Source organism: Rhipicephalus microplus, chromosome 10, assembly GCF_043290135.1.
Source record: "Rhipicephalus microplus isolate Deutch F79 chromosome 10, USDA_Rmic, whole genome shotgun sequence".
NCBI lineage: Eukaryota > Metazoa > Arthropoda > Arachnida > Ixodida > Ixodidae > Rhipicephalus > Rhipicephalus microplus.
The window spans coordinates 58,528,152-58,553,894 of NC_134709.1; the positions used below are offsets into that span (position 1 = coordinate 58,528,152).

At 46.8% G+C, this 25,743-nt stretch overlaps 1 protein-coding gene across 1 annotated transcript; it reads left to right on the plus strand.

The window, feature by feature from the left end:
* The first annotated feature begins 1,910 nt into the window (after positions 1 to 1,910).
* On the plus strand, positions 1,911 to 25,743 carry LOC142774263 (uncharacterized). The gene is made up of 12 exons (XM_075874652.1): positions 1,911 to 2,000; positions 2,103 to 2,312; positions 5,151 to 5,344; positions 7,735 to 7,921; positions 9,865 to 10,090; positions 11,629 to 11,683; positions 13,968 to 14,080; positions 15,369 to 15,714; positions 18,498 to 18,765; positions 21,122 to 21,214; positions 21,355 to 21,566; positions 22,989 to 25,743. Exons 2-12 carry the CDS (start codon positions 2,156 to 2,158, stop codon positions 23,286 to 23,288), a joined length of 2,151 nt encoding a protein of 716 aa, XP_075730767.1. The 5' UTR covers positions 1,911 to 2,000; positions 2,103 to 2,155; the 3' UTR covers positions 23,289 to 25,743.

A 25,743-nucleotide genomic window follows, 5' to 3' on the forward strand; every position in this document is an offset into this window, starting at 1 on the left:
TCCATTATTTACAGTTCTTCATCGGAGATTATCTTTGGGAGTATGTATTTATTCTAAAACGCTTCAAGCATTTACCACCCAACTCACACATGATCGTCCCTACTATGTCTTAAAATTTAACTGAGGTGACCGGTTGAATTGTTTCAAAAGTCAAGCATTCCAATCGGTGCATAAGGTACGCTTGAAATGTGCTGGAACGCACGACTCAATAACTAATTACAACCGTTGTAAAGATTCAACAGTTATCAAACTGTTACAGTTTATCACCGTAACATTAACTAAGTTCTGTCTAAATGTAAGCAACATTTCTGATTTAGCTAGCTCAGAACAGCAATAAAACCAAAGACATACCATGCAGCAACACAGATTAATGTAGCATTTATTATTGGGGCTTCCGTTATAAGTCACGCATAAAGTCGACGCTCAGTTCAAATACGTATATCTCTGCTAGCACATTTAATTAACGACTTCATGTTTAACATTGGTGACAAATTTAAACGTCAAAACTGAAGCGTTCCGGAAGGTGCGCCTGTGACGCGCATGGAATGCGTGAATGAATAATTCATTGCTACAGCTGCAAAAATCCTACAGTATTCAAGCTCTCACAATTTGTTATCCTTACCATTTATTATTGTAAACATAAACAATATTCGTTCTCTGACTAGCCGAATAGAAACAACGAAACCAGCTTCATACCATGCACAATGCACAATAGTAGAGAGACAAAAGAAGTATTTAGTGATAAGCTTCAGAGACAAGTAATTAGATAATTAAGCTACGCTACTGCGACTTCCGTTAGTAGTCAAACATAAAGCCCGCACTCAGTTTAACCACTTCTAGCTCCCTTACGTTAGTCAAACGCTGTAAGCGTCTCAAATCACAGCTGCGTAATGTCTGAAAACGAGATCTTTTACTACACTTTAGTTCGGCGCCCATTAACTATACTCATACGCTTCATAATATGTCCGCACATCCTGGCCAAGATTTCAGATACTCCCTGGCAATGTAAACGCGGTAAATGGTCTAAGCTCTTCGAGGCCTAGCGTATACCCAAAGCATCGATGTAAAACTGAACAACACCGAGCGTAGCCAGGTATTTACCATGCCGTTTTCTTTCGAGTCAAACTCTGTGGCATATCGAGAAGCTTGATCTAGAAGTAGAAACTTCAGAAAGAGTGCGCTTTTACTGCTTTTTTTACATTGGTACCGCCGTCAAACAGTCGTACATCAGCTTGAAAGGCCTCCGCGCTGCAATGCTATACGTTGCAGCCGGACCGTGACATGGACAAACCAGTAAAAAAAAAAAAAAAAAAAAATTCGTGGTACATAACGCGCAAAGTTGGATCAGTGGGAACTTCAAACACAATGTTTTTTTCAGCGTGACTAAAATAACTCAAATATGGAGCAGAAAATTCCAAATGACAGGACATTGAGAACGCTTACACTCCTGCCAGCTTTTGAGCATCACCTTTTATTTTATTTTTATTTCTTATTTGGCACTAGTAAATACCACTCCCACTGAGGTACCCCGACTCTAATATATTTCCTTATGTCCAAATCGCTTTCATTTCCCTTCTTTTTTTCGAGTCCTTCAAAAGTAAGCATGCTTCGCAGCTCCAAAGCGAATTCCCCTCCCCCTCCCGCCCTCCGACCTAAGTAGGTCAGCCGATGACACATCCTTCAATGCAACGCGCAGAAAATGTTGTCAGCGTTCCGCGAAATCAAAATACAACAAGAAAAAGATTCGCTGCCATGGTAAAGGTATCTCAGCGTACTTTTGAAACGAGGAACGCCGACTTGCTTTCCTTATGGAGCAACCTAGCGTCTCAGCACTGTGCACGAGCGGGTGACGGGTCACGTGATCTCAATGCTTCCTTTTGTTCTTGTTTGTTTTATTTTCCATGCGCAGACACGCACAGCGCCAATTATATAGCCAGGGTGGAGGGGGTCACACGCTCACACGCTCACACGCAGGAAGACACCGGAGCTGCGCGGTCAAGGTGAGAGAGCAAACAGAATTTATCGTCTGCTTTCGCCGAACAGACGGCTTTTTAATCATCGCGGCGGCTGAGCAGTGAAGGGTTACCATCTGACTGTCCTAGGTTTCAGCACGCATCCAATCCTGATTTCGTACTTCGCGAGGACCGCCGCGTCCATGGAGGACGGCGTGGAGGAAGACTACGGCGAGGACACCCAGGCGTCGTCCGCGCTTATCGAGAACACGATGCCCGAGCCGCCCGTGCCGACCACGGGCCGTGGCCGGTGCCGCACTACTTCTGCTCGCGGTCGCCGCAACACAGCTAAGCCTCGCGGTGAGTGTCTTCGCCATCTTGGCATGCATCGGGGTGGTTCTTCATTCTTTTCGAGAGTCCCGATAGGCTAGTAGTCAGTTTTATGAATGATGTAGCAAGTTTTGGTGCGCACCAGTGCCCCGGCTGTTTTTTTTTTTTCGTCGCAGCGCGTGCTCGTTATCGTTAAACTTTTGGGCGTGCGATCGAGATCAGCTGCCCGCTTAATTATCATAGACCGCTATGGCAGACGTCTCCATGATGGCTTCCCGGACCGTCCGTGGAACGTTCTTTGTTCACCGTTTGTTTGTTTGCTTTTTTCTTTTTTTCCTCCTTTATTTTGCCTCATTGCGGAACTCTGCGTGGCTATATATTGTGTTATTGTACTAGACATTGTTGACGCTCGCCGAAATATCGTCGCACATGTTAATTCAGGGTGTTTTCGAATCTTTTTTTTTTTTAGAACGGAGGAACTTCGCTCCTACCGTTGGTTTGAAAGTCACCTTGAAACACGCTTCAAGTGCTCGACTGCGACGCGTAGAAAACTCAGCGGCCGTTGTGAATTCTTGCTGCGAAAAACTTTTCTCACCCAATTTATTTTCGTGACTTCACCTGCAGATGACGAGATTATTATTATTATTATTATTATTATTATTATTATTATTATTCTGTAGTTGGGTACGCTAGTTCGCTATGCCAACTTCTGCAAAAAGAGTGTCTGCGGAAGCGTAATTCTGGTTTTTCTCGCTTTATTCATCAGTGTTATCAGTTGTGTATTGTTATCAGGTTCGCATGGAGCCTATTATATCTGCTTTGATAACAGCTTTCTCAACGGTGCCGAACGAAAGCACAGTTGTTATTTTTTTGTTCTGCATCTTTTGTTCTCCAAATTTTTCATGCCCTCGACTACGATAAAACTAACCATCAACCTCCAAAGTGTTGTTTCTTTGAGTTACCGCAGCAAATAAATACCTCTTTTTTGTTTTTTTACGTTATTAACCGAGGCTGTCTATCGGTTATAAAGTTTTTTATATACCGTCATTGGTAAGGAGATATTTAGGATAATGTATCCGACTGTGCGGACAGCCGACCAGTTAGATGTCCGTGGCTGGCCTACCGAATGTAGCCGCATATTAGCGGCTACGCTGGCTACTGCATACACTCAAACAATACTAGCACTGTTGTTTAGAGGTAACCAACGCTAGACAACGGTGTATGACTACTGCATTGCCTTGGCCTTAACAGTATCAGAAAGTATTTTGAGGTAATATTATTCCAGAGAACACTATACAACGATTGTTTTTAGGCGCTTTCTTTGCCAAGAGGCCTAATATATTGTTGCATAAATGCTTTTCTAGCCTTGCTCTGCCGTTATATTTCTGTAGTATTATGACCTTCCGATTCGATCATAGTGTATTGATGCTACTGTATATAGGTACTTCGCACCACGTTGCTTTTCGCCAACTCTCACGCATTTTGAAACCACAAAACAGATCATGGATTTGTAATGTCTTTGTCACATATCCATGTGTTCTTTCGATTTCAATGGTACTACAATTTACAGCTATGTCGAAGCCTTACCTGGTTTTTATCTGCTTTTTTTTTAATTTCATACCACCGAAACATTTTTTCATAGGTGTCCAAGTAGTTGTCAAGCTATCAAAAGATAGCTTTTACAGCAGGCTCCAGCTTACCATTGATGGTGAAAAAGCATCAAATCTTAAAGAAATGTAACGTTATTTCTAGTTTTTATCGCTATAATACCGCTGCGTTCATTCAGTGGTGGCAGTTAATGTTGTTTATTTAAACTAGTGCCGTGAATAACTGCCGTGAGTAGCGCTTAGTTTTCGTCTCACGTTTGGAATGGAAAATTTGTTAATTCATTTTTTTTGCATATTGTGTAGATGCTTTTTTTTTTCGAGGGGTGCGGCGAGGGATGCTAAATTAGTGCATTACGCGGCGTTGCTTTATTGCTTTCATTTGCGTCTAGTAGTTGTCACGAGAACGACTCCCTTCTCGACTAACCAGCATACTCTCTTCAAACAGCAGACTAGCATGAATTGAACGGGTGCTCGACGCACTCCAGTTTTCTTTTTGCTCTTTTTTTACTGATATAGTGAGAAAACTTTGCGACTACTTTCCGCCAACTAAAATGGAAGAGTAAAGCAAACCTCACAGGGTACGTAAGACGGGTTCAAAGCAAACGTTATCTTCATTATCTATTTCTGTGTCGACTGTGATGACTGATTTTATCTCAATGCCCCCCCGCCCCCCTCATTTTATTCCTTAAATCTTTCGCACTTCACGCAGTTTCACGTAGCTTTCACCATTCGCTGACCGTTCACCAAGCTACGATCTCATTTGTTCACTTCATCAGTTTGTATTCTTCAAGCATGATTGTCCGTCTCCCTGGTGGTTTGCCACTTAGTGACGTCGTGGAAACCTCGTCAACTTATCGAGCTTTTAATCCCGTACTCTTCCTAGCGAAAGGAAATAAAATTGATTGATTGATTGATTGATTGATGCACGATGACGTCAGGTATTTTGGTAAACACATGTCCTATAAGAGATGTCCACTCTCATCGCCTTCGCAGTTATGAAAACGAGGGCAGGTTGTGTCGCTCAAACTATACCGTTCCGACAAGCGGACATGTGATGCTGTGACTGCTCACCTGAGCACGTGCATGCACACTTCCTCAACCTTCTCGGTGATGGAGCTCCATTCAGCGGTAGATTTAGAATGACGTGAAGACCTACACAAGAACTGTACGTTCCCGCTGCGTCAACCGCGGAATGGGCGCCGGATCAGAGCAGATTTGGTGCTGCATTAAGCGTTGGATCGGATCCCGTTCTTTGACGCAGGTGGCAGAAGCAAGTCGGCAGCCTCCAGTACGAGAGCCGGTGGCAGCACGCGGGGTCGCGCTCGCCGAGCCCCCACCACCGCCTCCGAGAGCTCCGCCGCACCCTTGACTGTAAATGCCTCGCCCAGGGGGCGCCATAGCGTCCCCGCCAAGCCCGAAACGGCCGGAGAGATGGTGCTCGAGGCGATCACTACGGTGAGAATCGGCGTGACGCCATTGTCTCTCGCCTCTTCCGTCGCAATGCTTCGCCATACGACCGCAACGTGCATTTGTGCATTCCCACCAGGGACCAATGTGGGAACCACGCTGTGTGAACACGAAAGACTGACAGCGTCTCTTAAAACTACAGGAGAGACGAAAGCACTGTTTTTCAGCAGAGCTCTAATTCTACCGTTTTAATGTTAACACAGCCCTTTGATGACATTCGGTTTTGTCCACCGATGTGCCTTCATAACTTCGGTGGACAAAACAACAAGAGCAACAGAACAACAACGACAAAAGCAACAAAAGCTTCAGAAAATAGCCCGCCGATTTTCGAGTTTCTTTTCCTTCTTTACCAAAATATATTCAAGTAAATATTTTTTTGAGCTACACAAAAATGATGAAACATTCCCTTGTACTTTACGCACGTTACTTGTATATGAAAAACGAAAGATAGACTTTCCTTACCATAGAACTTGAAAATGTGCTTTCAGGTCGGACGTTAGAAGGTGGTAAATGAGGTGACCGGAAGTTTTTTTTTTTTCGCGGTACAACGCTTGCAACGTTGAAACCATCTATACTGTTTCGCGTAGAAAGATGAGTATCATTATCACGAACGGCTCCCAGCTTTCTAGCGCGCATGCCCTCTTCGACCTCTTCTTAGTCTTCTGCTTCCCCCTCCAAACGTACGGGTCCGGTTCGTGCTAGTTCATGCTAGAGTTACTGTATATGCTACCTAAAGGTAGCATATACAGCAACTATAGTTCATGTTCTCCAGGAGCGCCCTCCAGCGTGATAGCAGTAAGGCGGAACGTGCAGAAAAAGAAAGAACGAGGCGGGATTCGAACCAGCGTCGACGATCTGAATGCGAGCCTCGTAATCCCTCTAGCGCGCCAGCACAGCAAAACATAATGTCGTGTGGCATCAATCAAGCGTAAATCAAGTGATGCGGTTGACTTGTATTTAACGAAAAGCCGCAACTATTGAAATGTGCAGAAAATGTGTTAAGTGACGCGGGCGTGGCGCGGCGACTTAAAATTTCTCACTTCACCTGCGGTTCTTTATGCCATGTACCCTGAACGTGCGGACTGCACTGCCAATGGACTATTAGCAACATTCAACCTTGTGTTGTGGAAATGTCAAGCTATCGGTCCCGCTTTGAGCGAGGACAGGTGGGCAGCGCTCTTACACAGCCACGAACTTAACAATCATACCCTGACCGTCCAGAGTGAACGGGCCACCAAGCGCGGCTTCACGGCCCCTACATGGGATTAGCAGGGTGGCGTGGGGCCTCCCCTGCGTCTTCTAGGGACCAAAATAAAGTTTTGCTCATCATCGTCACTGGAAGAAATCCATGCCTTATTTACATGTATTCATTCCTAGCAATTAAATTTTATGTCACGGGAAATTTTCCGTAACAAGACGTTTTTTTTGTCTTTTTTTTTGCTAAGTTGAGACTCATTAAAGAGCCATTGACGAATGTCATTGGTTAACACTCGTTTTCGGTAGCAATGTTCTTCCGAACGCCTTTTCAGCGTCTGGTGAAACGACGGGGTGCGCGTTGCGTTCGCATGTCGTCCCCTGAAAGGAGCTCGGCTAAAGTGCTTAAACGTACGTAGCTTTGTAAATCCTCTAGGTTAGCACGAACCTGACAACAGGTGCCAGCTGCGCGTAAGACGAGGTTGGGAGAGGAGGCAGCTGTCGGTATCTATAGGTAAACGTGAAAAGTCCTTACGGACTCTATAGACACTTCAACGGTTGTTGGGGTATTATACGTTTCAAAACCACAGTAGGATTTAAAAGAACGATAAGATTAAGAAGAGCGCCGTATAGTTTAGGGCTACGAAAAGTTGACCATCTGGTGTCCTTTAACGTGTACCTATATATATCTATAGGCACACGGGCTTCACGGCGTTTTCACCTCCATCGAAATCAAGCCGCCACGACAGGGATTCGATCCCGCGACACTAGGGTTAGCTGTCCGGCAGCATAACCAGTAGTGTCGGGTAGTATATAGGTATTAACTAGTGAGATCACGTGAGTCACCATCATCACCACTTTCATTTTTTTCGTTCGCTCTCCCGTCTAGTAAGGTGACCTGACTCCACGTCGGCTCCTCCTCCTCCTACTACTACTACCACTACTAATATTTCAAGTGCAATTACAACTGCTATGGGTGCTACTACTATTACTACCCCGACAACGACGACAGAAAGTAGAGTGAGACATCCTCGTTGTAAAAGCCTGCGTTGCGCTTTCAACGTCATGTGGAAACAGTGTATGGCTGGTCACATTTTGTGCCACGTTGCCGGCAACATTACTCGCTCCTTGGTGTTTTTTGTACTTCGAGGTTATTGTGCTGCTCTCGCAACGATGACTCGCAGGACAGCGAGTCGGTGATCGACATGCAGGCCGAGCAGTACATCTCGGCCATCCTGCCCGACCCGTCGACGACCATCTACGCCACGGGCCAGACATCCGGGCAGTCGGCAAACGCCCCGTGCAGCAGCTACTCGGCGGGCGACGGCTGCGAGGAAAAGCCGCCCGTCATGTCGTCACCGAGACGCCCCCGTGAGTCGGTCTTTAACTCTTATTAACGCGATAGCGTTAACAAACTCGCTTTGCGGAATATCAGCGTTGTTAATGGGCTAAATTTCGCGATGAGGTCAAATAACTTAAAATTAAAAAAAAAGCTTGCACACAAGTGGCAATCAAACCCAGACCACCAGCATGACAAGTAGGTGATCTACCACAGAACTGCGTCTTTCTTGTAACTGCCCCTTCCCCCCAACAAAAATAAAAAAGTATTAAATTGGCCGCGTATCTTCTTGATCGACTGCAAACGCCGTCGAAAGACGAGAGAGATAGAGAGATTAATAAAATAGGAAGAGATAAAAAGGACGCTATTTTCTGCCTGCCGTCGCGGAAGCACGGCCTATTGCCTTGAAGGATGGGGAGGGGGACGTAAAGTTAATAGAAATAAGAGAGGAGATAAAGAACATGTGAAAGGCATGAGAAGAGAGAATCTTGTCAGAGCAGTCGGTAGCACGAAGCGAAAACACTCGGATATAAGGCGGCGAGGTCCGCAGAAGCGCAGAACTCGCGTAAAGCTCTAAGGGCTGGAGTTTTGAGCGCGCGGGACATGGAACGTCCTCCGCTGTTGCCACAGGCAGACCGAGCAGGCGATGACGGCTCACCATCGTGCGACGTTCTCCGGCCAGGGTACCTGGAGGTGATACGTTGCAGCGCTGCGTCGTCGCGGAACCTTCGGCACGCAGGCGATGAGCAGCGGTAACGGAAGCCAGGCGCTGCTGGCGAACCAGCAACCACCGCTCACATCTGTTCAGGCCAGTCTCGTTAAGCACAGGCTTGCCTCGTGTTACCAGCGTGTCAGGGTGCGCCGTTGGTAGGAAAAGCCGCAGTCGTGGCCGGGACTCATCCGACTCGGTTACCACCTTGGTGACTGGCGTGTCACAGTGGTGCGCTGCCTTAGCGGTGGCGTCAACCTCCTCGTTACCATGGCTGTTCTAACGTGCAAGGGAGGCTCGCCATCTTCGATGCTAGTCAGCTTGGCGTGCAGGAACACCCAGTGCTGCATGCTTGGTCTGGTTGGAGCAGCGCTTGCATGGCTGGCCGGGAGTCGCACAGAATTGCCATGGGCAGTTGGAGAGCAAGGAAGGAAGCAACAAAGAAAAAGAAGGAAGGTTAACCAGAAAGGGCAGGTGGAGTGGTGTCGTAGCGAGGTACTAGGCTGCCGAGTGAAGGAAAAGATGATGGTCGTCGTCGAAAGACGATAGCCTTCTGCCGCACTTTTTTGGTGCATAGCTTCGCATTATCAGCCCAGCCTAAGAAACACCATTTAGAATTACCTGTCTATGCATATTGTATTAAAGGAGCACACCACCTAAACCATACGTATTCATGCTGCGCCTCAGATACGCGTAATGTTTGCGTTTTGATCGATAATGTTCCCAGGTATACGAACGCAACGACCAGTTCAAGATGGCTAGGCGCTCAGCAAGTGCTCAAACTTTGGCCGCGTGGTAGAATCCTTTCGCGTGGCAGATAGATCAGAATCTATTCGTCTAGATATCCAAAGAAAGACTTTCAGTTTTTGTAAACCTATACGATTCATACGTAATACAATGATGTCAATAACGACTGTAATGTTCCGTGGTAGAAGCGTTGACATCCGAAATACACAACGAGCGAGGCAGATAGGTCCACTCATTGCATCGAATCAGACATATGTAGTCAGCAACAGCAAAACGTGACATCCAAAGGTCACCCGTTGCGTAGAGTTTTCTAAAATTCAGGAAACTATCGGACTCCGTTGTGCCAACGCTGCCGGCTTCGGAACGGATTGGCTTTGACGAGGCTGGCTGCATGATGTCATGCAAACTCTTTTTTTATCCTTTCTCACTGGCTTTAATTTAATAACCCACACACCTTCTCGCCCTTCTTCTTCGCTTGAAGGAACGATTCCGTAATCCATTGCTCTGCGGTATTCGCAGGTGGACGCCAAGCGCGAAGCGCGCCTGTGCGCCGGAGGCGCCGGGTGGCCGTCGACGGTGACGAGCGCGTGGTGAGGGAGCCCCTGGTGGGACACTGGTCGTCGCTGCTGCCCGTGGGCACGGTGGTTCGCAGACCCTCGACCAAACTGGTGCAGCTCGTCGCCCAGGCCATCCACGAGAGCCCGCACCGGGTGCTACGAGTGACGCATGTCTACGCTGCGTTGCAGTGAGTGTACACACTTCCCGCCTACGCCATACACTCTTCCTTGTCTGCACTTTCAGACATCTTACAAAGGCTGCACCGCACACAGACAGAGAAAACGTGAAGACACAAGACAAAGTGATTGTGCCTTCCCGAGTTTCTCTTCGGATGCTTGCGCTGCAATAATTTTAAGATATGTCAAGCCATCCTCGAGAGCTATCGAACAGTTTCACGCAGAAAGGACGGCTCCCCTGCAGGGTTTTGGTTTGCCTAAGAGCGCCTTTGGTAGGCGAGCCAGGAATTCTAATATTTTCACTAGGCTGAGCTGTGCAGTGTACATCTGGGTGCCGTGTTCTCGCTGAAGGGCAACAATAATAATTGTGAGGGCTTTTTTACTTCCCAAAACTACGATATGAATTTGAGAAAGTGGCTGAATGGGCCAGATGGTTTAGCATACTTAAGGTTTGACAGCGCAAAAAAAAGAAACGCGGTGGATAGGACACATAGCGCTTGTCCCGTCCTCGTCCTGTCAACCGTGTATTTTTTGGCGCTGTCAAACCTTAAGAATTAGAGAAACCCCGTGTAAAAAAGCACTGAAAGCTTCGGCCACCGGGGGTTCGTTAACGTGTGCGTATATGTGCAGGGACCTCTGGCACTTCGCCCCCATAGAAATGCAGGCGCTGTGGTCGGTATTTGATGTTCCGACCTTGCAAGAGCAACGAGTCAGCAACACCTACAGAATTTTATTGATTAATGCGTACAATTCTTTGAGCTAGCGAAACGTTGGCCTCGCCACTCAGGAACAGAAACTGTTGTCTGAGGTTGGCACCTCGTAGCCTTTGGGATACATTTCACAGCCTTTGTATGCGGATTGGGTGACAGTCATCATCTGGCTCACTTAAGTTCCCTTTGTTGGGAACCCTTACGCTTCCCGAACAAAATGCCGGCTATTAACGTTCCCGTTTGAAAGGAGTCATCTCCTATGTCTCATGTACGGGCGATTCTAGAAGAAAATTTAATGTGAGCATTCAAAAGCATCTCGACACGGACATGCAGAAACACTGAAATCCAGATGACGATTCGTAATCACAGATGTTTGTTGCGCGGATATCTTTTAACATACAGTGACACGCGAAAAAAAAACCTTCACAGCAGTAACATCTGTGGAGCTCACGAACACACATGTTAAAGATATTTAAAATATTTGCACTCACGTGCAGGCTGCCTGTGAAAGATCAGCGGCCCACACGTTTGAGACGCTTCACAATTCCTGTTTATTTATTTTTGTGAAGTTGTGCTTTATTCATCGCAGCACCAATCTCATTCACTGCGCAAGTTACTTTCCGCAAAATTTTCAATTTCATACGTCAAAATTTATATTTACAACTACGAAACTATTCCTTCGAGACCTTCACGTTAAAGCTACACTCGTATTACCATCGGGCTTTTCAGGTTACGGCCGTAATCCTGTATCTGTTAAGCCAGAGGAGTTAAAAGCAAACACGCAGCAGGTTTATACCTAATGACGTTGTGCCACTTACGTCATCTAATGCGCGTTACAGGAGCAAGTACCCGTACTACAAGCTGCTGGACAAGGGGGGCATCAACAGCTGGAAGGTAAGTGACGCAACAACTACAGCTGTTGCCACCAGGGCAATCCTCCACCACTAACGTCGTCACAGTGGCTCAAAACTTGTCTGCGCGAAAGAACCCGCCGCGACACAGGAGAGACGAGGACAAGTTGCTGAAAAGTTCAACATGCTGTTTTTACTTTCAGGGGAGAGCAGTTTTAGGTATGAAACGTCAATTAGCCACTCCAGCACGTTGTCAGAATGGAATTTAGCTTAACACTATAAAGCAGAACACAGCAAAAAGAAAAAAAACGCAGATAGCACATGAGGCAACGTGATGTACTACATCTTCCGTTTTTCACGCTGTTAAACTTACTCATGAACCATATTGCCCCCCTAACACATTCGGATTCTAGCACATTCGGTTTGACACCTTACCTGTGCTACCAAGCGGTTACATTACGTTTTTATAGGCCTCCCTTATTTGGATGATACGCCCGGAAAGAGTCTCTAGCAGGGGTAGTGAACTTCCTGATAACTCACAATTGCGTTCAGCATGAGCGGCAACACAGTGATCATGATCGTAAACCCCTCATGTCAAAGCGGTGGCCCCGGAGTTAGGGTATATTTATAGAAAAAAAAACACACATTTGGGATTCTAGCGTTGCGTTTGATCAATTTATCGCACATGGGTCCGACCATAGACATTGAAAACCTACGAGTGCCACGTGGGAGTTCTCATTCAATGTGACTGTACATTGTATACCCTGGATGCTGTTCTTCTTGACGGAACAACCAGTGAGCCACCTCTCGTAGTCGCTACTCATTCGGCAACCATCAGGCACGAAGCCAGACATATTTTTTTAGGGGGAGGGGGGACCTTCATGGTTTCGGGAGGAGCACCACCTTTATGCAATGACGAAAATAAATTCGGGGAGGAGGGAAGGGGGAGAGGCACACGCCTGGTTGGCCACCCTTGGCAATCATGTACTACCTATTTGTGTTCGCAGTGTCTTTGCGTCCACCCAATATAGCCGACGTGCTGAAGACCTCAGTTATCACTCTTTCAATGAAGCGCACACTAAATGAACAGTGCAATAAATCAAATGCTCACCTACCAAAGTTTTGAAAATTACCACTGTCTTGTGCGTATGGTATTTTTGTTTAGTATATTTTGACCTAACATGTCGCACATGAAGCAGATAGCAAGCAGTCAATCAGAACTTGCGACCAGAGAAAATGAGCACATGATCGGCTATCTTTCTGGCGCCTCATATTGCATGCCTTTTGGAAGTCTAGTAATCAGTTAAAATTTAGAATGCTCGAAAGAGATTGTTTAAAGCTGGTGAGCTGCTTGGGTACTTCGAATGCTTGTGGTGTACGTGATTATTGAATGTGCGGGCCTCATTTTATGAACCAAGGACATCCTTCAAAGGTACCAACACCATATTTTCAGGTCACGTATGGCGTCAGGGTACCAGCCAGCCACAAAGGTAGTGGCTGTGAAAAAAACAAGCAAAAAAACTATTGTTTCGCACCATCACTTGAGGCACCGTGATCTATACAGATAGAGCGTTGGACGAGGTGGGGGTTATACTCTCTCTCCTCTGCCTCGCCTAAAGGAAACTGTCAGGCTAACCTTAAACAAAGTTTACTCACACGGCGGAATAAACTAATGGGTTGCTAGGAGACTTATTAGACTCGTTCTTCGAGAAAGATGCAGAGCCCCTATAGAGATTTAATTTTATCTGGAAATCGATATCAAGCAAGGAAAATAATTTTAACACAAGTGCGCTATCAGCACAGCACCTGGCCGTGCAGTGCTGCTAGTACACTGTGGAACAGCTCGCGCCCTACAATGCTTGGAAAAAAGTTTGCATTTGTCGATCGCTGTTATTCGTGGTTATATTCTATCAGCTAAGACTCGTGAAAAGAGTTTAGAAAGTGCCGCACAGCACAATGCGCTACGTTAAAATCTGCGTTTCTTTCATTTGTCTCATTCGTTCATGCTTATAAATATCGAACGGACTAGGCAGTGTTTCAGGTATGCATGCGTGTTCATGTATACGGTCCTTTTTGTACAGTGCAGAGCACTTTGCAAGCACCTTTCTAGCTTTCCACCTTAACTCCCGACAAACGCCCAGAAGACGAAAACACCTCATTCGCCACCAATAACGTCATGCTCAACGTAGTGCGTAACGCGGGGAGCACGTTGCGCCGAGCGATGCGAGGCCAGTAGTTGCGATGCGTCTGACCTCTTCTCCTTTCCGAAGACAGCGAGATGAAATGAGTGAAGCGGTGATGTAAGATCACTCGCTCACACCTCGCAGAGCTCGGTGCGCCACGCCCTCTTCCAAAAGTGGTTCGTCAAGGTTTGCCCGACGTCCATGTGCGAGAATGTTCGGCACAGGAGTTACTTCTGGGGACTCAACTACTACCTCAGGTGGGTATGCGAGCTTTTGTATGTGTGTAGCTGTGTGTGTACTTGTGTGAGATTAAATTAAACACGGTCGGCTGACGTTTGGGAAGCACACGCGGGTTCCTTGTTCACTGAGATGAACTAGAAGTGGCAGTCGTGTTCAGAAATCGTTGTCTTTCAATCTACGAGAACTTGTAGTCCAGCTCAGTGAACAAGGAAACAGCATGCGGTTCCGAAACTTATGACCATGATCAGACTTGGCGACTGTGCTTCATATCATCCATCCATCTAGTGCCTGACCAGACGAACTTTCGTCGTACTCATGAGTGCTTATGTTGGTGCATCTGTGTTTGTGTGTGGATATGTATGTTGTGCGCACGAAGGCACGCTATTGCACCACAGTGTGTGTTTATGTGTGCGCGCGTGTGCGCGCGCGTGTGTGCGTGCGTGCGTGCGCACGCTTGCTCCACATTTAGGCAATGGTGTCATGTGCAGCAAAAGCAATGCAGATGATTTCAGCTCATCGAAAACTATGTGGAGTGTTACATGGTCGACCATATCCAAGCTAAACACATCGTCGTTATTTACGGTGGTTAAGCTAGAATTTTTTCTTCACTTTCGCCGTAGAAATGTCCGTTATCTATCGCACCCGGTCATGGTGATGATAAGCAGAATAATAACTCTCACATCTGTGTATTCAGCCTCGGCTGTCTCAGCTCAGTAATGCGAATGATGTACTCCGCTGCTTCCCGTGACAAGTCATTATTCCGTATCTTGCTTCTTTAGTGTTGCCTGGAATTACTTTTGGACTAACAACGTAGCTTGCAGTGAAATTTGCTGATTGTGTGTTTGATTTCAGAGTACCAGTTTTATGGTAGGATGATGATCGACAGAGAGAAAAACAGTTCGCACTTCTGAGCCTTCATCGCCCTTACCAGAATACAGCGCGAGGCAATCAATGTCCACCGCTTGAGTTTTGTGTTACGGAAACTCGAAAGAAAAAAAAACTCGCTCCATATGCGGTGCGAGACTTAAAGGCATCAGAACGCGCGTTCATCCCTGACCTCGAGGAACGTGACTTCTCTGTTGTCGATTAGCTCGAAAAAAAAAACAGGACAACAGCAATCAGATCGATTCCAGCTAGGCCATGTCCAAATTAGACGCAAGTTCATACGGCACAAGTTGACACAGACGAGGGACGGGAGAACAAAGACGCAGCTCTTGTCTTCTCGTGTTTCGTTGTCCATGTTTTGCTCTCACAACCATTACGAATGGTATCTGACTTACCGACTTTCTTACGGTTGGGTCGCAGGCCACGGGAGTGGGTGATGCCCCAGCTAGAACCGAGGGCCTTTTCGTCGCCGGTCCAGGCCAAAGCAGGTCATCGAGGCGATGATGTCCAGCCGCGGAAAAATACGGTGGCGCTGTTCGCCTTCCAGCTCGAACCGGAGCGGGAAATCTCGCCGCCGGAGACTAAGAAGCCATTGGGCTGCAAGCGGAGGCAAACTGCAGCCCGCGGCAGCTCCGACTGCGCGCCTTCGGTTCCTCAGCCGTCCGTGGAGGAACAGGCCGGCCCTTCGTCCACCTACCCGCTGCCCCACATGAACCTGTGGAAGATGGAGTACATGGAGACGGACGCCTGGCCTGCGGCCTCTCAGGTAGGAGGCTGTACCGCAGCGCCGGTCTACCTATGTGGCATGCAGTACTAAAGCGTTTTTGGTGATGCGTTCCAGGGCAACTCCCCCTCCAGTGTAAGAGGCGCTGGTTCAGGGTATGTGCGTGTAACCAAATCCATATTGAACTTGCTCCACGTCATGCACCTACAAGTTGTAAACGCATTTGGTGTATTTCGCGAACGAGAAACCTGACGTGCGGCAAACGCCGGTATACCGGCGTTCGCCGTAATATATGCGGCAATATGTGCGGCAATATATGCGGCAATATGTGCGGCAATATATGCCGCAATATATCCCGCGATATTTGCCCCATGTATTGCCGCCGACCGCGTCATACATTGGCGACCATATATGGACGTCATATTTGTACTGACGCCATACATTGGCTGGTCATGTATGGGCGACGTATACTGCCGCCGACCACGTCATTTAGGCACCCTGCTGTCGATATTTTCATTAGTGACTGCAGCACCAGAAGCCAAAGGCAAGCAGATAGAACAGCAATAATGAGATGGGGTCTGTCGAAATGATGCACGCGTCTCCCTCCGTGCATTACCGGGCGGACTGGGGAAAATTGTGGCCAGGCTAAATGGGGGACACGTGCGCACGTCTTATTTTCCGCGGGCCCCTAACGGCAAACGTTATTGACAAGTTTGAGACGGGGCAGTGCGAGCCACGCCGCTTGACCTGGTGGCTGCCTGAGCAATTTTCTCTCCGCCGACGATAGATATCCGCTGCTGTCACCGGTCCAACGGAAGACACCGATACTTTATCTGGAGGAACGCGCCTCGCAAACAGGCCGAGAAGTATACCCCGCACGGTTGTGAGACAGCTTCTAGGGCTGAAACACCTATAGAACTACACATTGAAGCTGTTTAACGGAGTTCATTCTAAGGCACACAAGATCATGCGTTAATAATAATAATAATATTATAATAATAATAAATACGAACTGTATCGTGTGTGGTCGTTGGGCCATCCTGACAGTCCGAGCGTAACGGGAAGAATCCCCTAAGTTTATTGTGCCATGCTTTATATACAGGTGGAACGGGCGAGGGCAAGCCAAAGATATCTTGACTGATCGCCACGTGTTGTACATGCAGTAGCGATATCATCCGATACATCCTCTTTCGTATGAGTAAACAAAACAGAACAGTTAAATATTTTTCTAACGGGGAGTTACAGGGTTGAACAGTGCACAGAAGAAACAACGTTCATTGCACGCCACTGGGAAGCTCATCACGACACTTGCACAAAGTTTCTGTCGTAGGTCAACCGCTGTGGTGGCCGTCGCAGTCTTGTCGAACTTCTTGAAGTTACGATGCCTGCCGTATTGGGTGCATGGAGAGCTGCGGGCCCACTACTGCAATTTGCAGTTTGTTCGGCGAAGTCCTCACTGCTGCTGGAACACGTGCGCCTTCGAAAGCTTTCACCGGTCGGAAGTAGGTGCTGGCGGTTGCGGCGGAGGACCCTTCCTTCCTCTGTGACGACATGGTATGACCTGGGAGTATTGCATGGCTCGAGGACTCGTGCTTTGGTCGACCATGACCCCCCTTTAACTCGAACGGTGTCGCCTGCTCCCAGCGGCGCTAGGGTCCTCCTGCAGGCGTTGCTCTGGCGATGCTTTCGGACCGGAAATTCTGGAACGGAACGGACATCCGGCAGCGTCGTTCGCAGTCGCCTTCCTTGTAACACCTCGGCAGGTGAAGGCGCACCCTCCATCGGAGGCGCACCCCTCATCCCACTTCTGACACCATGTATCGTGTGTGGTCGTTGGGCCATCCTGACAGTCCGAGCGTAACGGGAAGAATCCCCTAAGTTTATTGTGCCATGCTTTATATACAGGTGGAACGGGCGAGGGCAAGCCAAAGATATCTTGACTGATCGCCACGTGTTGTACATGCAGTAGCGATATCATCCGATACACGAACATTATTATTATTATTATTATTATTATTATTATTATTATTATTATTATTATTATTATTTGGAGTGCTACGTGCCACAGCCGCGATTTGATTACGAAAGTGAAGGCCTCCGGAAATAGGACCATCTAGTGTTCTTCAATGTATACGCTGACATCGCGCAGCACACACGGGCCTCTGGCATTCTGCCTCTATCAAAATAGAATCCCCGCAGCAAAGAAGCAAAAGAAAGAAGTATCCAAACAAAAATATGCTTTCACAATATGAGCAGTAAAAACATTGGTGCTGAAGCATTCACGGCTGGAACTCACCCTATAGTACCGAAGGCTTTGCGCCTGAAGCATAAAACAAAATATAGACAGGTGAAAAGAAAAAGACATTTACGGCATGATTGGGCAGGCTGGCGATTGAGGTACGCGTTTTCGAATCACAAGCACGTAAAAACGGAGGTGACAGAAACACACCTTAAAGAATGCAGGCGCTATCCTACCACGTCTTTTTCGTTCACCTAGACTTGAGCTGAATACTTCCTAGCGGTTTAGTCCCTCTTGCGATACCTGTCTGCGGAAAGATGCTATCGCGGAATAGCTGGTACGCGAGACCCGAGCCTTTGCTCCAGGCCATACGGTATAACGGCGCATTGTTTAAACATGTACGAATGAGTGTATGAATAACTTTTGAAAGTTTTACGTGCCAACATCACGAAGTCATTATGAGACACGACATCGTAGGTGAAGGGGGAGAGAGGTGCTTCTTGAATTTCAATCACCGGGGGTTTTATACGTGCCCACGCACCTAAAAGAATCGATGAGTGAATGTTAATAAGACTAGTGTGTGCAGGCGTTCGTGAGCCCAACTGAATCTGCGACCACGTCCGCGGTGCCTACAATGGCGTCGCTGGCACCGGCATATGTGCCAGCGGCCGTGGACAGCTTCCAGAGTTCGTGGAAGGCGGATCTTCCACCACTTGATCAAAACGAGCAGCAGCATATGACGTGGCCGGAGTTTCCACGGACGTCCCAGGTGTCCCAGAAGAGCTGGGGAGAGTTCATGGCGTCGGCAGCGGGAAACAGGCTCTGGGAGATGATCAGATCGGTTGACATTGGATGTGAGTGGTGTTCCCACGAGAAACATAAGTGACATCTGTTTACGCAGGAACTTGATGTTTCCCTTGCATATAGGGGTCCTTGAAAGAGTTTTCAGTGATCTCGTAATGATCTTGTCACCGCTCATAATGCAAAAGATGTCACGCGATCACAATTAAAGCGTACCATAGCATGATCATCTATAAGATGTAGTTATGAACTATGAATGCGAAAGCATTAAAGAGGCTTTAAGGAGGAAGACAATTTTTCCGCCATCGGTAGGAAGAAAACTGGCCACATTTTGTACAAAGTGTATTTTGACGGAAAGGGTACTGGAATCTTGGAAGAACGCCAACATCATCTTAATCCATAAGGAAACCGACGCCAAGGACTTGAAAATTGACAGACCGATCAGCTTACTAATCATTCTCCACAAACTATCTACAAAAATACTAGCTAATAGAAATGGGGCAACATTACAGTTCAATCAACCGAAGGACCGGGTAAGATTTCGTACAGGCTACTCTACAATAGACTATATTCATACTGTCTATCGGGTAATAGAGAAGTGTGCGTAATACAACCGAGCCCTATACCTATAGCCTTCACAGATTACGAGAAGGCTTTCGACTCAGTTGAAACATCGGCAGTAATGCAGGCACCACGGAATCGGGGCATCGAAGAACCCTACATAGACAAACTGGAATGAATCTACAGCGGATCCGCAAAACAAAGCTCTCCATAAAAAAAAAGCGACAGAATCCCAATAAAGAAGGGCGGAAGGCGGGGAGACACGATCTCACCAATGCTATTCACCGCGTGTTTACGGGAGGTTTTCAGAGCCCCATATTGGGAAGAGTTAAGGATAACAGTTAATGGAGAGTGTCTTCGTAAGTTGCGATTCGCTTATGACATTGCCATGATGAGCAACTTAGGGGTCGAATTGCAGCTCATGAATACTGAACTGGACGCGGAAAGCAGAAAAGTAGATCTGATATAATATTAATGTACCCAAAACGAAAGTAATGTGCAACAGTCTCGGCAGTAAACGGCGCTTCCTGATAGGTGGCGAAACGCTGAAACTTGTGAAGGACCTGACCAAAGTATATAGTTACCACGGAGCCGAACCATGAGAGTGGAATAACTAGAAGAATAAGGATGGGGCGGATCACATTCGGCGAGCATTATCAACTAGAGTATGAATGAAGTTGGGCGTGTTGGTAAGACGTAGGCTTATGACGTAGCGCGTAAAATATGCGAGACACAGGACAAGGGAAGGGACAAAGGGGGGCACTTTGTACTCTTTGTCCCTTCCCTTGTCCTGTGCTTCGCATTATTTTACGCGCTACGTTATTAGTTAAGCATTCTCAAATTGTTAATGGTATTCTGCCACTAACCCTCTAGAAGAAGGTATATAACATCGGCATCTTGCCGGTACTTACTTTCGAGCAGAAACCTGGAGGCATACAAAGAAGCGAGCGATGGAAAAGAAAATGATAGGTGTAACCTTAAGAGACAAGAACAGAGCAGAGTGGGCCAGAGAACAATCCTGGGTTGTATATCACAGTTGAAATCCAGAAGAAGAAGAAATGGACATGTGCCGAGCACACAGCACGAAGGCAGGATAAGCGCTGGTCATTAAGGGTACTTTATTATCAGAGAAGGCAAATGCATAAAGGGAATAGAGAAAGTTAGGTGGGCCGATGAGAATAAAAAATTCGCGGGTATAACGTGGCAGCAGAAAGAACAAGACCAGTTTTATTGGCAGACCATGGGAGAGGCCTTTGCCCTGAGGTGGGCGTAGTCACGCTGATGATGATGATGACACGAATTTGCCCAGTCTTTGTACTTGCGGGAGGTGAATCCCACTTACGGATTCGTTTATTTTTTTGTTTCTCTATCTTTTTTAGGAAAAGAACGAACCCTTTTGAATATCGTTACCGGATTTGAAATGGTAAGGTCAAAAGATTAAGCTGGTGAATTGCAACTGCATGCTGCGCAGTTAACAATTGTTGGTTCGTGATAACGCAACTTTAAGCCACGCGAAGCCAAGATGAACGTACGATACGAAGACTAGACAAATTCCCATAATTCCCAGGGTCGCTGAAGCGCCACGCGTTTCAGCTCTCACAGAGACTAGCGCCAGAGTTCTCTCTAGTGTATATTTAGGAAACTCAATGGCGTGTGATGCTTTCGCCTAAAAATTTTGTCATGCAAGGGTTTAGCTTGGATAGCGATCGTGATTGTCGCTACCAATAGCGAACTTCGTAACAGCGATATTAACGCCTCCGCAATTCTCACTGCGTTTCCACTCAAGTGAATGTCATTTGGTGTTTCACGTCACTACCCTTCTGAGTTGTTGTGGCACGCTCATCGCAGGCCCTGCACAACCGATCGATGACAAGTACAAGTTCAGCTTTGTGGGCGAGTCGCAAAGTGAACACTCACACGGGGCCACAACATACAACGCCAGTGAGTGTCACTGCCAATAGCGAACTTCGTAACAGCAAAATTAACGCCTCCAAAACTCTCGCTGCGTTTTCACTCGGCTTAATGTTATTTAGTGTTTCACGTTACCACCCTTCTCAGCTGTTGCGGCACGCTAATCACAGGTCTTGCTCAACCGTGTGATGACAACTACAATTTCAAACTTGCGGGCGAGCACTCACACGGGGCCACGACGTACGGAGCCAGCGGGAAGTTTTCGCCCCGGTCTGTCCTCTTCTCGCCAACACACTTCCCGCAGATAGCTTCGCCTCCGAGCTACACGGATTTGCCTTTGAGCGATGCGAAGCCGCCCCTGCTGTCACCCAAGCAACAGAAGGTAAACCGTAGCTTAAGATCTGCATTTAAACGCAGAGGGTTTAAACGAACCAGCACTCCCTCGCATTGGTCGGCAGACTCGCTCATCAGTCGACTCGCTCGAACTCACTCACAGTCATATCGAATAATGAGTGCGAGTCTGAGTTGAGCCCGGTTGAGTAATAGTTTGTTGAACTTGAGTGCGATGGAGTCTGGTTGAAGAAAAGTTTCGTGAGTGTGAATCCGAGTGCATCCGAAGCACGAGGCATATTTCATGAGTAAGTCTTAGTGAGTTGCCCTTTCTTTTGCCGATCCGCATTTTGCTGCTCTCTGGTCCGAAGTTACTGCCGATCTGTAGTCGAGAATCCTCTGAACATGTGCGCCAAAAGTTGGACCGCAGTACACCGTCTGAATTTGAAAATTACGTTTAATGTCGGCTGAAAATCATTGTTCTCTCGACAACTGACGCCACAAACCGATGCCAAGCCATAAGTCCATGGCCATTGGTTGATTTGAGCATCGTGAGCACTAAGTTTAATGCAGTCGCTCGATGTCTCTCTGAAAGTAAACTGCACGTTAGAAGAAACGAAATTAAAAAAAAGTGTTCAAGGACATGAAGTGCGTTTCTTTCTTATGTGATTCTAAAGAGAAAAGAAGACAAAAGTGAGCCCCGTAACTGTCTGCATCGTAGTACGACACCTCAGTAGTAGATCACAAAGGACAGGGGTAAGGAGGGATTAAAATGATAGGTTTAAAAGGTATAGAGATAGAGGGAGAAGGATAGAGTGAGGCGCAGGGACAGCCACATACGGAAGTAAGGAGAAGATAGGAAAGATGGACACGGTCGCACGAATCCAAGGACGGGGCACCACTCGGCGAGAGCTCTTGTCGGCGTCACAAGATAGCGTACAGGTAAACCAGTCGGCCAGAGCTGCGCTGTCATCGGAGATCGCGGAGGCACAACCGGTCGACACGATATCCAGAGAGCGAGTTCAAGTGCATTTACGAACAGATGTTGCTTCTTGACACCTTGTCATTCTTTCCAAGTTGCTTTCGTAGCTCGTGCACACTTGCTGTGCGAAAACTGAGCACAAAAACCACGTGACAGATTCTGTGTCGCCAGGCGCACTGGACGACTAATAAGTATTTTTGCGTCCAGCCATTCGCGAGGCAATAAACGGCTCTAACCGAACCATTCGATGATTACTTGGCATAGTGTTGTAGGGCCCCTTCAGGTGAGTCAATATTTGAGCTCTGTGTAGTTTACAAAGTTATCCCCATCTGTTGATGCCTCCGAGGGGCGCTGCCAGTCAAGTGCGCTTTTCCGAGCGCACATATCCGAAGCGCCAACCAATGTACAAAATCTCGTTGCTTACGCCGCCTCTCTAGATCCTGTGTGAAGTCGCCACTTATGAAGCTGCACGATCGCTCTCCCTCTCTGCAGAATGCCGTGGAACCGGTGGCGGCGGTGCCACTGCACTGCCTAGACGGCCTCATATCCGGGTTCGGGCTCCCGCCGGTCGACTACACGGATGGCGTCGCCGTTTTCGTACGCACGTCATTGCCAGTGTGGAAGCGACTGATGCGGCGGTGGCGGCGTTGCGTGGGAAAGGATGTCGCGCGAAGGCAGCGGATCACCGCATTCACGATGTTCCCGATGCGCTGGCCAAAGGCGGAGGAGTACCCTACACGTCGCGACAACGGTGATGACACGAACGGCTTTGACGACGAGCTGCCCCTCTAAATAGCTTCTCTGTTAGCTTGTGTAGCCTTCTTTAAAAGTGTGACGCGTTCTTCCCTGAGAAAAGATGCCACGGCCTCTTCAACGCAAATTCAATCAGCAGGCGTGTTTTTTTTTATTTTTATTTATAGTTCGTGCTTTTACTAGGCGGGGCCTCAGGACGGTTGTAAATGCAGTGTCGAATTCAGCTCCGCTACGTTTCGCATTGAAGATTTGGTACAACGGTTGTGGTTCAGTACTAAACGAACGCGAATTCGATGTCATAAAGGTCCGCAATGAGTGAAACAGTTGTGAAATATTTAGTTTCTTGGTTGTTACGTGCGACAACTTCGCTTTAGGTAACGAACACGGAAGATGGGAACATAGTACGAGATCGTCCTCCCCAATGGGAACATGTCTCGCACGGTTTATACTGGGAAGTTCACCTAGTAAGTTAGCACAAAGTGCAAGAACGGGAATAAGCGTCCATTTTGTGGGATTTTCGGGCGTAGCTTGACGAAACGGGTGTAAACTCCCACAGCGACGGCACTGGAGGCGACGTGCGCTTTGAATGCATCGTGCAAAACGAGGCATATTCCGCCGTTGAGCACCATCGCTCTTCGTGGTGTTCACATAAAGCCTAGTTGTATTGTTTCTGTCGTTCGGACGGCAGACTTATTAGTCTTGAGTACCTGGCTTCTGCCACTTTCTTTCGTTCTCTCACGTTCCTGAGAGTTCATACTAGCGGCCGATCTGATCTCTTTTAGCGAAGTCTGACCGGCCTCTCGCGTCTCGATAAGCTACCAGAGTACAAGAATTGCTTTCTAGTCTACTCCAGTCTGTGATATGAGCAAACTGTGATGTTGCGTTCGTTTTCTTATAGTGACAACGGCCGTCCGCTTTTTTCAGACGGCTGCATTTTATGTAAACGAAGTGGCCGATGCCAAACATCGCCCCACTTTTTTTTTCGTCCGAGTCACCCGGTTCCTGCGCTTCGCACAGACTGACATTTTCTGTTGTTGAAATAGTGCTAATGCGTCATATCAAGTTTTTTGCATTTTTGACTGGAGCAGCGTTCACAGAATCATCGAGTGTCAACATATGCGAGTTGTGGCGGCCAACTCCTCCGTGTGCTCAGCAATGGTTTTCTTGAAGATGGCATCAGTTAGGCCTTTAACAAAGTTCCAGTTTATTCATGCTGCTGTATTTCGTGCTGTCCCAAACTTGGGCGTCAAGTATTTTTTTCTACCTTGCTGAAGGCTGTCAGCAGACATTTTGTGTTGTTTGGCAACGGCAAGGGTTAACTCCCGAAAACATTCGATTATCGATAAGTTTTTCACACTTTGTTAAACATAGTCAAGGAACACTACCTCAAATCGGGTGTTCTGACAACACAATTCTTTCATTTCATTTGTTAACCAAAGCTTTTTTTCCAATTCGTTCTTGGTGTCTGTATTGCGTTCTCATTATCTTGCTTTCTGTTTTAAGACTTATTGAACCTTGAGCACACATCTTTTTTTTCACATGCGAAATACTCTGTATGTTTATCGTTATGTATTTGTTTAATTCTACTTGATTTTGTTTGCTGTTGTCATTTGTTCCTCTTACAAATTCGTTCTATATCATAGTTGTTCATTGTTAGATTTGGGCGTATCAGAGTAGGTGTAATCAAGTGAAGTGTCTGAACCAACAGGTACTATAAGGCAGTACATCCTGGAATAATGCGCCAATATAAACGTAAAACGCCGTAAGTTACACGCTGATACTAATCTTGGTGTTCCACAACAAACTGCACACAAGTGTGACGTAAATTTGATTTTAGTACAGTAGCTTCACATGCCTTTTCGATTTTTTTTAAGTGCTATTGCACGTTCTTGGTAGTATCTTGCTTCCAGTCTTTCTTGATCCTACGCAGACTTTAAATATTGTTTTAGAATTCAAGAAGTCAGCTAATTTAGAACATCCTGAATGAACGTTCAGGTCTGCGCTCGCCTACGTTTAATCTCACCAACCTAACGACGCTTATAGCATACACAGGTGGTACCAAAGCTGTGACTGTGATAAGTTGTGAAGAAACGCGACATGCGAATATTGCTGTGTATTGTGCCAATGCCGACAAAAGTAAAAAATGCAAATTTAAGAGCTTGCAAAGAGAATCTGTAGAAAGGTTATTGCCACGTGGAATTTGTAACATGAATAATGTGCATGACAAATATTGCATACATTTTGACCATCGTTTTGGTATTTAAATCGGTTGGTTGTAGCTCCAGATACGGACTACAAGAAATGTACTGTTGTGCAAATGTACGCATGTGATATACGAAACTGAATCAGTTTTTTTTTGCTCTTTCTGTTAGTAATTGCAGTTGTTAAAGGCAATGTAATTTTATTCTCATCAATGTGTAATCCGCGGTGTGTCATCGTCAGCTAAAGCATAAGCTGGTGTTCTTAGATTGAATAAAAAGTTTAAAAAACGAGA